General features: G+C 39.2%; 1 protein-coding gene across 2 annotated transcripts in view; it reads left to right on the top strand.

Moving 5' to 3' along the window:
- The window catches only part of pik3cb (phosphatidylinositol-4,5-bisphosphate 3-kinase, catalytic subunit beta), a 151,002-nt gene that overhangs the window by 89,722 nt on the left and 48,386 nt on the right, over nucleotides 1–12,894 (top strand). The window contains exons 1-2 of one of the 2 annotated variants that reach the window (XM_061925372.2): nucleotides 2,613–2,682; nucleotides 12,556–12,751. In XM_061925372.2, coding sequence (XP_061781356.1) covers nucleotides 2,627–2,682; nucleotides 12,556–12,751 — 252 coding nt within the window. In that variant the 5' untranslated portion in view covers nucleotides 2,613–2,626. Of the gene's footprint in view, nucleotides 1–2,612; nucleotides 2,683–12,555; nucleotides 12,752–12,894 lie in introns of those variants that run through there. The other variant, XM_061925373.2, reaches the window with a different exon arrangement.

Genomic DNA, 12,894 nt, shown 5'->3' with positions numbered 1-12,894 from the left:
GACCAAGACCCGCCATGCCAAGATCAAGACCCGCCATGCCAAGACCCACACCAAGACCAACACCCACGCCAAGACCAAGACCTATACCAAGACCCACGCCGAGCTTCGCCGCCTGACGCACCACGCCGAGCTTCGCCGCCTGACTCACCACGCCAAGCCACGCCTGCCACGATGATGACGCGCCTGCCTCCTCGTCGGCCACGGATATGGCCGCTACCTGGTCGCCCGCCACGCCAAGTGCGCCCACCTCCCAGTCGGCCACGAATGTGGCCATTCCCTGGGCGCCCGCCTCGCCTGCTGCAGCGGCGTTCCACTCGCCGCCGCCACCTAACTCTGCCCCGGTGGATACGGGGACACGTGGTCTGGCGACCCACCGCCATGTCCCCCTCCCGCCCTCCCATGACTCTTGTTAATTTTTATGGACATCTGGTATCTGTCCTTAAGGGAGGGGCTCTGTCATGTTTGTGTAATCATGTTTTGTTTTAAGTCATGTTTTGTTTAGTTTCTGGCTTTTCACTACCTTGTCTTGTCACCATAGCAACCATTAGTTTTCACCTGTCACGTCACGCACCTGTTTCACGTCTTGAGTCACGCACCTGTTTTCGTTAATCATGTCTGTAGTATTTAAGTTCAGTGTTTTTCAGTTTGTTTTTCTGACGACCTCGCACCCCATACCGCAACACATTTATGCTCTGTTCATGCCTCTAACTCTTTTTTCATGCCGGTTCCATGCCAAGTAAGTTTTTGTTTGTCAAGCCACAGTTAATGTTTTTGTTTAATTGTTCATAGTTTATTCTCCGCCACTGTGCGCGCTTTTTGTTTGATCCTTTTTTTTTGTATTTATAGTTAATAAATAAATCATGTACCTCCATTCCCGTCTCGCCCGTGCCAACTTTCCGCTGCATCCCGGAAAAGCAAACAACCAAGATCAAGTCCTGACACTATGTTTATTACAAGTATCTTCCCTGGACTATGAGGAATAGCTTATGCTACACTACACACGGTATGAGGTTAAAATAAGCCATGCTAATCGCAAGCTAGAGCTCTTGAATGTAAACAAAATTGGTTGGATCGATACAAATATTGACAGTAACGGTACCAAGTATAGTCGATACTACAGTGGTTATATACATTTTTATTGTCAAAAATCTTTGTTTTTTTTTCATGTTTTCAAACTCAGAAAATAAGGACTTTAAGGACAAAAACCAAAGTAAATAATCAGAAATCAGAACCATTGGTAGTATTATATTAATTTGATAATGTCACACCCCTTTCCGGTGTTTTTGTCGGATTAAAATTGTGATAAAAATATAAATTATGAATATATATATATGTAGGTATATACTGTATATAGGGAAAAGCGGCAGAGAATGGAGATATATATATATATATATATATATATATATATATATGTCGCTATTGCAGGAAGCTGCAGTATGTATCGCGATATAGGTTTTGGTCCATATCGCCCATCCCTATACCTTAACCGCTTACGCCTTTTAGCACGTAATGACGTAGCTATGCCTGTACGTAATGCAGACATTAGCTTTTTGGGTGGTCAGCTAATGATTTAACAATGTTTAACTACTAACCTTAGCCACTGTATCATTGAATGTATAGGTTATTGTAACAACAAGAAGACTGCAAATTCTTAGTTGGTTCTTTCGGACTGCTTGTGACAAGTCTGAACGCAGAACAAATTCCTCGGACGGAGGAGCAATTTTTATTCAAAGCTATATATATATATATATATATAGATATATATATATATATATATATATATATATATATATGTTATGTTAAATCACTAACGGTGATGTTAAGCAAGTTGCAAACACCCCATTTAATTGCTGAAAGCCTTACAAGCATCCTACTTTGAGTGCTGAATAACAGTCAAGATAATCAGAATGCTTGTTGCCACCATCGACTCACTTCTGTCATTAAATATTTTGTTTGGGAATTGTATTTACTGGAGAATTAGCTGCCAGCTGTTTGTAGTTATTTATGTTTTCATTTGAAAAAGCTAAACAGTTTTATATCTGGCTATTTGTTTCCTTAGCGTGCAGATATAAGTACCAAACCGTGGGGGTGCTGTACCGTTGCATCCCTAGTACATAGTCATCAGAACACTAGTAACACAACTAGTGGGGGTGCCGTACCGTTGCATCCCTAGTACATAGCCATCAGAACACTAGTAACACAACTAGAGAGCTCTACTTGAACAAATATTCTCTTTACTTCTTTAATTGTGATTACAGAACTTACAATATGTTGTTCTCAATGGGATGACTCATTTGGACTGAACGTATGTTTAATGACATTATAAAAGAATTACTCTGTGTCATTGTTGTCGAATACTGTCAAATTTTGAAAAATGTAAACATCACAATGATTCGAACCTAAAGACCCCACTGATACATCTTTTAAGACTATGATACCAAATTTGGTATGGGTACATCTTTTAAAACTCTGATACCAATGAAGATGATGTATTTTACCTTGTGGCATTGATGCATGTATTGAATGTTTGAAGTGTTTGAATCTTGATACCATATTACATGCATAAGATATAAAGAAGGAAAGTAATTAATTCATTAACAGAATTAAGTCATTTAATGTGGATGCAATGGAGAGGAACTATAGGAATGGAATTGTAATTAGAGAAGACTGGAGAAACCATTGGTATGTAATTACTATTACATACTATTACTATTACAGTTGGATGTAAATACTATGTATATTGAATGTTATTTACTAAACATTGAATGGGTACTGCTCGTAGTGTGTGACCGTCCCTGTCCTCGATCGTGAAAGTCAGGCTCCTTACGACATGATTAATGTTCAATCAGCGTTGTGCCTCTTCCCTTTAAGAAAGCTGGAAGTGCAGCCCAGGAGAATAAAATGAAGAAATATGACTAACACTCGCATAGAAGTTGAAACACAACATTTAAAAGGAGCAGCAGCTTTTGTGACAGGCTTTATTCTCGCTCCTTGCTGCAGCTCACCAGTAATCCTGCCCTGAGTATGGACTCGCAGGCACACACAGAATGTCTTTTTGACTGAATTACTTGAGACTGGGAGAATAAGGACACCTATTAATATTTTTTAATATCAAAATATTTTTGAATCAGACTTTTTGTATGCTCTGATTCAATTCTAATAAAAAACTCTGCAGGCACTTTTTGTTCAAATCATATTTGAGTTTGTGGATAAAAAATGTTTTCCTGAAATAATCATTAAACAGGTTTTATGTGTTGGTACACATTATTTTACAGTACGGGTATCTCAAATTCAAACTGCACCTTAATGTATTTTCATTAAATACAAGCCACGGTATTTGAGTTTTAAAAAAAACCTCCACATTCTGGGTCACCGCTTGCCGTTGGCCAAACCACTGGTGACAAGCACTGATGTATACAAGTAATCAATGGATACAAATAATAATTTTCCATTTGAAAGTGTTGTTTAGTAAATGTTAACTTGAAATCAAGCCTTATAGTATTCAGTACACCACTGATATCTTGTTCAGTGCAGAATTAAGTTTATGATGACAAGCAAAATAACAAAACTTTGAGAGGGAAAAAAAGTTGTTCTCTTTACCCCCACAAATCTTACCAAAAAAGAAGCAAAACTGTGGCCCTAAAACCGAGCGTGGGTTACCTGTACCATTACAACTTGAGTTAACACAATTATATATATGAACAATTGACATTTGTCAGCTGTGAGCAAATATTACCTCGATCAAACATGGCAGAAATTTCTGTAACAATATACATCAGTACTAGTAAACAGAAAGAACGCAGCAGTACTCTGTATAATCCTGCACAGGACAATCATTCAACAATTATTCAAGGTCGGATGATATGGGATTTTTTCCATATTGCCCAGCCCTGTTGTGGTGTGAAATAAACCCAACAAAATCTACTGGATTTGAGTTGATAAAGCGTCCTCTACGATCTTCTTAGCTTTGTCAAGTTCTTTAGGACTTTTGTCAGCTGGCACTTGAAAACTACTATGCCGTATATTTCGTACCATTGGGCACTGCAGATGAGCGGGTCTTAATGTCTATTTTCATACAAAAGTCACACCGGATTGTAAACCGCATTAAAGGGAACATATGATTTTTTTTTTTAATGTAGTGGTCTACATAACATGTAATGGTGATTCTTTGATCAAAATGTTGCATACATTCTGTTTTACAGACCATCTTCAAGCTGCTTTCTGACCATCTTTTCAGGATGCGCCGTTTTGTGGGCGGTCTTATTACGTGCCTCCACTTTGACAGCGGTTTTTCCCTGTCATCTTTGTAATACCGATAGTTTTTAGCACTTCATTCGCAAGTCCACTGAAAGATAGAAGTTAAAACTGTATGCTACTTTATATTACAAATGAGAACAGCGGGGGATGAATGTCCCACAACAGGATGATAGAGAAAAAGGATCTTATTGACTATAGCATCGGCTACAATGGCGGACGCATGCAAATCTTTGGGACTTATGCTGATTCCAAATACCGTATTTTTCGGACTATAAGTCGCAGTTTTTTTCATAGTTTGGCCGGGGGTGCGACTTATACTCAGGAGCGACTTATGTGTGAAATTATTAACACATTACCGTAAAATATCAAATAATATTATTTAGCTCATTCACGTAAGAGACTAGACGTATAAGATTTCATGGGATTTAGCGATTAGGAGTGACAGATTGTTTGGTAAACGTACAGCATGTTCTATATGTTATAGTTATTTGAATGACTCTTACCATAATATGTTACGTTAACATACCAGGCACGTTCTAAGTTGGTTATTTATGCGTCATATAACGTACACTTATTCAACCTGTTGTTCACTATTCTTTATTTATTTTAAATTGCCTTTCAAATGTCTATTCTTGGTGTTGGGTTTTATCAAATGAATTTCCTCAAAAAATGCGACTTATACTCCAGTGCGACTTGTATATGTTTTTTTCCTTCTTTATTATGTATTTTAGGCCGGTGTGATTTATACTCCGGAGCGACTTATACTCCGAAAAATACGGTAAACAACAGCAGATACCAATAGGTAAGAAAGGTTAGTGTTGCATAATACTGCGAAGCAAAACGCCAGATACTGTCTCTCTTAATGGGCGCCATTTTTGGGTCAGTATACCCTCACCTTAATAATACCTGTTGAAGCACAGTACGTGTAACTACGGTAGCCGTAATGCGCTCACAATCCATCAAGCAGTGCGGCTTCGTGCTTACCAAAGTTGTACTAAAACATTTTTATATTTTTGAGCCACCCGTGTAATGTTCTATATTCTCAATGAAACATCAAAGTTTTGGGCTTGCTTACTAACCTGTACTTGCTATTGAAAGGGGGGCGTCAACTTGCAGTCCACATGTATCTCTTATGTGTGACTGCCACCTACTGGTCACACATTTCATTACACCATGTACCAAATAAAATTGCTTCGAGGTCGGTAAACACAACCAGGATTCATTTTTACATTTGGCACACGAGGTTATAAGGCGCACTGTCGATTTTTGAGAAAATTAAAGGATTTTAAGTGCGCCTTATAGTCCAAAAAATACAGTACATAGATGCATTTTGTTTTATTTATTTGTGTTTATTTGTTGGGTGTAACTTGTTACCTAAAGGTCACAAGTAGTTTTTTTAATTTTCTGTTTCATTGCTGTATATAAGACATTTAAGTTGCAAACTTGTTTTCCTCAGGCAGCTGTTATTTACACAGAAACGTCACATGAAAGGTACCCGTCTGTCAAGAGAAAACATGAAAATAACCTTAACTGTCTCATATTTCTCCGGACCTTCAAGTACAGGCCATTAACAATGTATACCAGGGGATGTGTGGTGGGGGGAATGCAAGTGATCATTTAGTCTGCTAATGTTGACTGCAGACCCTCAGGCTCGTCTGTTTGGTTGAACGAAACTTTGATCTTGCAAACACACACACTCTATCCTCTTATCCACTCACTGAAATTTGACCTGTCAGCAGACATCTGGCTTTCTGCCATCACATTCTCAATGACCCCACTCACCTTTTGTTTGTGTGTGCGTGCACCTATACGCATACGAGACACACACACACACACACACACAGGGGCACTGAGTGCTGGCATCACAGTACGAGCACACACTTTTCAAGCTGTCTGGTGTGAAAACGTCATTCGCGAAGCCTGTAATAAGCTCACATGCGTCTGAACACATGCGGCCTCCTTTTGTTTTGGGGCTGCATCAGTCAGACGGGACAGGTTTTATTTTGCTTTTTGTCTGTGTAACCTGCGGCAAAATTGAAATATCACAGACTCCCTGCTGTCTTGTTTATTTTTCTTGTTTCCAACTGGTGGAACATAATCAAATGTGGTTATTTATTACAGTACTATATAACTAAATGTCTTTGCTAGCATGATCACATACCATATAGGAAATACCGTTCGAGCGGACAACAGAACGACCGTCGAGATAGTTTCCATCCGCATGGTTGATAATGGCATGTGGCTCCAAACACACTGCAGATATTGCACCATCGTCAGCCACGTGCCGTAACAGCGGCTCATCCGCTGGTAGCTCAAGCACTTAGCTTTGAGGAGGGGAAAGAACATTAGAGGCAATTAGTGCTGTCATTTCCAGTGGGCTGATTGAGCCTAAATGGAAATGGACCTGTGGCCGAGTGGAGAAGTTAATGCACGAGACCATTTGAGGACAAGATAATGAGGGAAAGAGCAGGTGGAAGTGGCGTGACAGTCCAGCTGTGGTTGAAGATGCCCGAATGGAGACAGGCTGGATTTTCACTTTTTGTACCTCAGTAAAACTCCATTGAGTTCACATGAGTTTGCACTTATATATGTGTGAATGTGATGTAGTCAGCACACATTTTGAGGGGCTCTACTGAAATGTATTTTGAGTGACAAACTGCATTACATTCAGCTGTTTTTTTGCAATAATTGCTTTTACCGTCTCAGTACCTGTGTTATGTATGACATGCTGTACTTCAACTTATGAGTACTGTAAATTTCAGACTATATACCGCTACTTTTTTTCTACGCTTTGGACTCTGCGGCTTATAAAGTGGTGAGGCTAATTTATGGATATTTCTTCGCTGACGGCCATAATGCAAATAGTTTTTATAAAAAACATGCAAAGACTCTGAAATAGTGTGTTATTGTTTGTGCTATAGCGCCATCTTTTGGACAAGTTTGCTCACTCCAAGTGCTGCAGGTGGAACGTCTACAGTATTTCCTTCTGTGTAGAGCTTTCAACCAGAAGTACAAGTGCTGCTTTCTTTTCTAGTTGTCGATAGCGTTTCTCTTCATCACTCCAAGCAACGTTTGTAAGCTTTACAATATAACTAAAACTATTCTTATTTACTCATTTGTCACGTGTGTTGTCTGTAGGAGTGTTTCATGCATATTTCTACGTGCTATTGTAATGAAGCTAGCGTCGTTAGCATTAGCTAATATGTAAACATGTTTACAAGTGTCTTGTTAGTATCATTAACTTACAATGGCAGTCTTTTTTAATTGTTTCATTCACCAAAACATCACCGTGGCATTATTGAGTCTGTTTCGCTGATTGGAAAGCTAGCTTCCGCAGCTAGTGGTTCAGCTGTTTTACTCTCATGTTACAGACACAGTTTGCAAACAGTAAGGTATATAAATAAACATTCAAAATGTTTCTGTGTAAATAATTCATTTCACAATGTACAGGTAAAAGCCAGTAAATTAGAATATTTTGAAAAACTTGATTTATTTCAGTAATTGCATTCAAAAGGTGTAACTTGTACATTATATTTATTCATTGCACACAGACTGATGCATTCAAATGTTTATTTCATTTAATTTTGATGATTTGAAGTGGCAACAAATGAAAATCCAAAATTCCGTGTGTCACAAAATTAGAATACTGTGTAAGGCTAATACAAAAAAGGGATTTTTAGAAATGTTGGCCAACTGAAAAGTATGAAAATGAAAAATATGAGCATGTACAATGCTCAATACTTGGTTGGAGCTCCTTTTGCCTCAATTACTGTGTTAATGCGGCGTGGCATGGAGTCGATGAGTTTCTGGCACTGCTCAGGTGTTATGAGAGCCCAGGTTGCTCTGATAGTGGCCTTCAACTCTTCTGCGTTTTTGGGTCTGGCATTCTGCATCTTCCTTTTCACAATACCCCACAGATTTTCTATGGGGCTAAGGTCAGGGGAGTTGGCGGGCCAATTTAGAACAGAAATACCATGGTCCGTAAACCAGGCACGGGTAGATTTTGCGCTGTGTGCAGGCGCCAAGTCCTGTTGGAACTTGAAATCTCCATCTCCATAGAGCAGGTCAGCAGCAGGAAGCATGAAGTGCTCTAAAACTTGCTGGTAGACGGCTGCGTTGACCCTGGATCTCAGGAAACAGAGTGGACCGACACCAGCTGGACTGCTGCTGAGTGGTCCAAAGTCATGTTTTCTGACGAAAGCAAATTTTGCATTTCCTTTGGAAATCGAGGTCCCAGAGTCTGGAGGAAGACAGGAGAGGCACAGGATCCACGTTGCCTGAAATCTAGTGTAAAGTTTCCACCATCTGTGATGGTTTGGGGTGCCATGTCATCTGCTGGTGTCGGTCCACTCTGTTTCCTGAGATCCAGGGTCAACGCAGCCGTCTACCAGCAAGTTTTAGAGCACTTCATGCTTCCTGCTGCTGACCTGCTCTATGGAGATGGAGATTTCAAGTTCCAACAGGACTTGGCGCCTGCACACAGCGCAAAATCTACCCGTGCCTGGTTTACGGACCATGGTATTTCTGTTCTAAATTGGCCCGCCAACTCCCCTGACCTTAGCCCCATAGAAAATCTGTGGGGTATTGTGAAAAGGAAGATGCAGAATGCCAGACCCAAAAACGCAGAAGAGTTGAAGGCCACTATCAGAGCAACCTGGGCTCTCATAACACCTGAGCAGTGCCAGAAACTCATCGACTCCATGCCACGCCGCATTAACGCAGTAATTGAGGCAAAAGGAGCTCCAACCAAGTATTGAGTATTGTACATGCTCATATTTTTCATTTTCATACTTTTCAGTTGGCCAACATTTCTAAAAATCCCTTTTTTGTATTAGCCTTAAGTAATATTCTAATTTTGTGACACACGGAATTTTGGATTTTTATTTGTTGCCACTTCAAATCATCCAAATTAAATGAAATAAACATTTGAATGCATCAGTCTGTGTGCAATGAATAAATATAATGTACCAGTTACACCTTTTGAATGCAATTACTGAAATAAATCAAGTTTTTCAAAATATTCTAATTTACTGGCTTTTACCTGTATATATCTACATCTTGTAAGTCCGGTGCGGCTAATATATGGATTTTTTTTTCTTCTTCTTAAATTTAGTTGGTGTGGCTTATAGCTAGTGCGCTTTATAGTCCGGAAAATGTGGTAATTTGAGATAGAAACTGTCTCTCGACTTTCTGTTATGGTTTAAGTTGCTCGCAAGAGGTGCAAGCTCAACCCACCGCCGGTTGAAGTAGTACTTACAAGCCGCTACTTTTTTCCAATGCTTGGGATCATGCACTTTACACAATGTTGCGGCTAATTTATGGATTTTCCGGCATGATGAAGCACGTCTCATCTATGAAAGGCGGCAACACAGTCATACTTGACTCTTATTCTCTTCCCTGCTGACATGGCCATTCTATTAGGAACGCTAGTAACACAATTTTCTCTCTTTTCCCACTGTTTATTGTAGACACAATTTACCTCTCATGCTGTTTTCACCCCGCCGCCCAAACCGTGTCATCACTGTTGGTTGAATAAGTTTTTTCGCCCGCACGTTACAAAATCAATATGATGGACTTCAAAGACGGAGAAGGTCAACTTAGCCATCGAAAAGGAAAAATCAGCTGCTCGAAACAGAAATCCACCATCATTAACAGGCCATGAAATTGTAAAGGAAGACAAATACAGCGCTCTCTGGTTGGCTGTACGTGTGTTACAGGCACTATCTTTTGTTGAATTTGTAAATGAACACAAGCACTTCTGTAAATATTTCATGTTTCAATCATGTGTATATCTGCGGATAATCGACTCGTATGTCCAAAATAGAATTTGTCTAAGAATTAGGTGAGTGTGGCTTAAAAAATACTGTATTTGTCACAGAGTGTTTCAGTGTGAGCAATAAAGAGTTAATACATTGTTACACATTGCTGTCCCTGCTTTATTTACACAAAAAACTAAACTTTTTGATTAGGCAGTTGACGTGCGTGTTTAAGCGCAGCTAAGAGATCGAAACAATCCTTTGGACGACCAAATCAGGAACCAACCACTAAAAACATGTCCCACCGGTTAGCAGCCTACCCAGAAAGTCAGCCCTGCCACAGCATTGTCAGTCTGCATCACACAAGCTGCAGCCACTCATGTCCAAACGACGAACCTTTATCCATAAAAATATTGAGAAGTTGTGTTTGACGTGTTTCAGTTTTGTCTAGTCCTGACTCAGCAAGTTGGACAGTCGAGCATTACTTTTGGTACACAGACATACATATCACTTGTTGTCAACTCTGACCTAGTCCGTCTGTCCATGTCCATGTAAAACATAAACAGTGATTTTATATTATTACGCAACAGAGAAACAAGGGTAAATGCTGAAGTACATTACATTATTTTATAAAACCTTCATTATTTCATATCTAAATTACTTTTTCTTTTTAAAAGACATTTTATATGGTAACATTGTGGTGTCTTATTGGAGGGCCAAGCACAATTAATTGATCTCAAGTCATTTCAATGGGTGGGGCTGATTTGACATACGGGTGTTTTGAGGTATTGGCTCTGTTGTGGAAGGCGATTTTTGCTCATAAGATGAGGTATCACTGTACACAGTATGCATTACCAGTTGTATTATATGTGTTTAAGTGTGGATGTGGGTGAGTGTTTGTCTGGTCCCAGTATGTGTTGTTTGCTTGGGGACCTGTGTCGAAGGAGAGAAGGGCAGGCTGACCTTTTGTTTTGTTTGCACGGTGGGCATTCTGCTGACCACTGGCCCTATCCCAAGCCACCAGCTTCCCCCGGAACACTGCCTTATTGCTGTTGAAGAACAATATTATACTAAACAGCTCGTAAATGGCGAACAATATGAGCAGCCTAAAGGTTGTTTTAATATATATTGGATGATATTTTCATATGGTCCTATGATGTCAGAGCTGTACTTTGGCTCACCGCCATAAACATACTTGTACACAAGCAGAGCTGTTTTAAAATCTATTCTCTGAGTGACGGAAAGCCAGTGCAGTGACTTAAGCACTGTACTACTAATATGGTCATATTTTCTGGTTCTCGTCAGGACTCGATTAGCAGTATTCTGGATGTACTGCAACTTAAGAGTTTAGAGAGCCTTGTGAGAAGACCAGTACAGTAGTCTAGCCTGCTGGATACAAAAACAAGGATTAATCCGTCTAAGTCTGGTTTGGGCACTTTTCTTTTGTTTTTGTCAATGTTATTTTAAGTGCTAAAAAGCTGCTGATAATATTGACTTAATGTGGCTTTTAAAGTTCAACTCTAAGGCCATTGTTACCCCTAGATTTCAAGCCTGATTATTACGTTTTATAGAGAGGGTCTCAAGGTGACTTATGATAACACTTCCTCTTTGCCTCTCCGGGCCACAGACAATGATTTTAGGTTTTGTCTGAGTTAAACACAAGTGTACAGCCCAACTAGATTTGATTAGCAGAAAACATTGATGGGGTAGTGCTCTTCCGTCGTTTAGTAACACTTCGCCTTTCTGTACCATTTTTGTGGTTTGTATTTATTTATTCATGTATATATTTATTTATTTCATTGTAGAAATAGAATTAAGAAAAACAGCAGAACTGGGGAAAAATACAGCAAATAATGTAATGTAACAGGAAAATGTTGATACAAGTAACTAATAACATAATAAGAACACAAGTTCTCAAACTTTTTTCACCAAGTACCACCGCAAAAAAAAGAACCACCATAATGACCAACATTAAATGCAGTAGCGTAGTAAGCCTAAGTATTCATTAAAAACAAGGCAGATTTTTTAATTTTTTTTTTTTTTTTTTTTTTTTTTTTTTTTTTTTTTTTTTTAAACAAGTATATTTAATATTTTTGGCCAATGTAACATTGCACACAACTTGAACAGTAGCACTATGTTTGAATATAGGAAAATGAAACACTGTAGTTTAATCAAGTGATTATTTGCCGTACACATACCACAGTTTGAGAATCACTATTATATTTACACTTTTTTCAAATCCTTTTTTTAAATGTATAAATATCGAAGTGGGCCCCCACATTCAGTATGCTCCTTGTTGGAAAAAGTTTGGGCAAGCCTGATGTAAACGGAAGACAAGTACGTTAAACAAAAGCAGTGAGTTGTTGAGTTCCAAACTGGAACTGTTATTGCTGCACTTCACATATAGGTCATCTTATTTATATTTGCACGACTGATACCAGTTACTGTTTATTTGTGCTGATGTTGAGCCATGTTGACACCTTTGAGAAATGTATAACACACACACAATTTAAAAGGAAGTTGTACAATAATTATTTTGCAGGTCCTTATGGTTGAGGTGGCCTGTGGTGCCCTTTGCTATGCCACCAGCAATGACCGACCTTCTGGACATATGGGCAGAACATTCGCCCTTGGCTGGCCATGCTCCGGACCTGGTTTCGGTGGACTTTCTGCTTCCCACCGGTATTTACATTCAAATAGATGTCCCTCGCGAGGCCACCATTCAGCACATCAAATTGGTAAGTAGCTGATCTTTGTTTTAACCAAGCTATTTTTATTAGACTTGTGAAGAACAGTTGTTGAATTTTCTTTTTGCAAAAGTTGGGAGACCCCTGATCCCAAAACCGAGGCTTGCTTTGAACAATAAAATCACACATTGACT

Source organism: Nerophis lumbriciformis, linkage group LG30 (assembly GCF_033978685.3).
Source record: "Nerophis lumbriciformis linkage group LG30, RoL_Nlum_v2.1, whole genome shotgun sequence".
NCBI lineage: Eukaryota > Metazoa > Chordata > Actinopteri > Syngnathiformes > Syngnathidae > Nerophis > Nerophis lumbriciformis.
The sequence above is the reverse complement of the archived record's forward strand: the minus strand, read 5'-3'. Positions and strand labels throughout refer to the sequence as shown.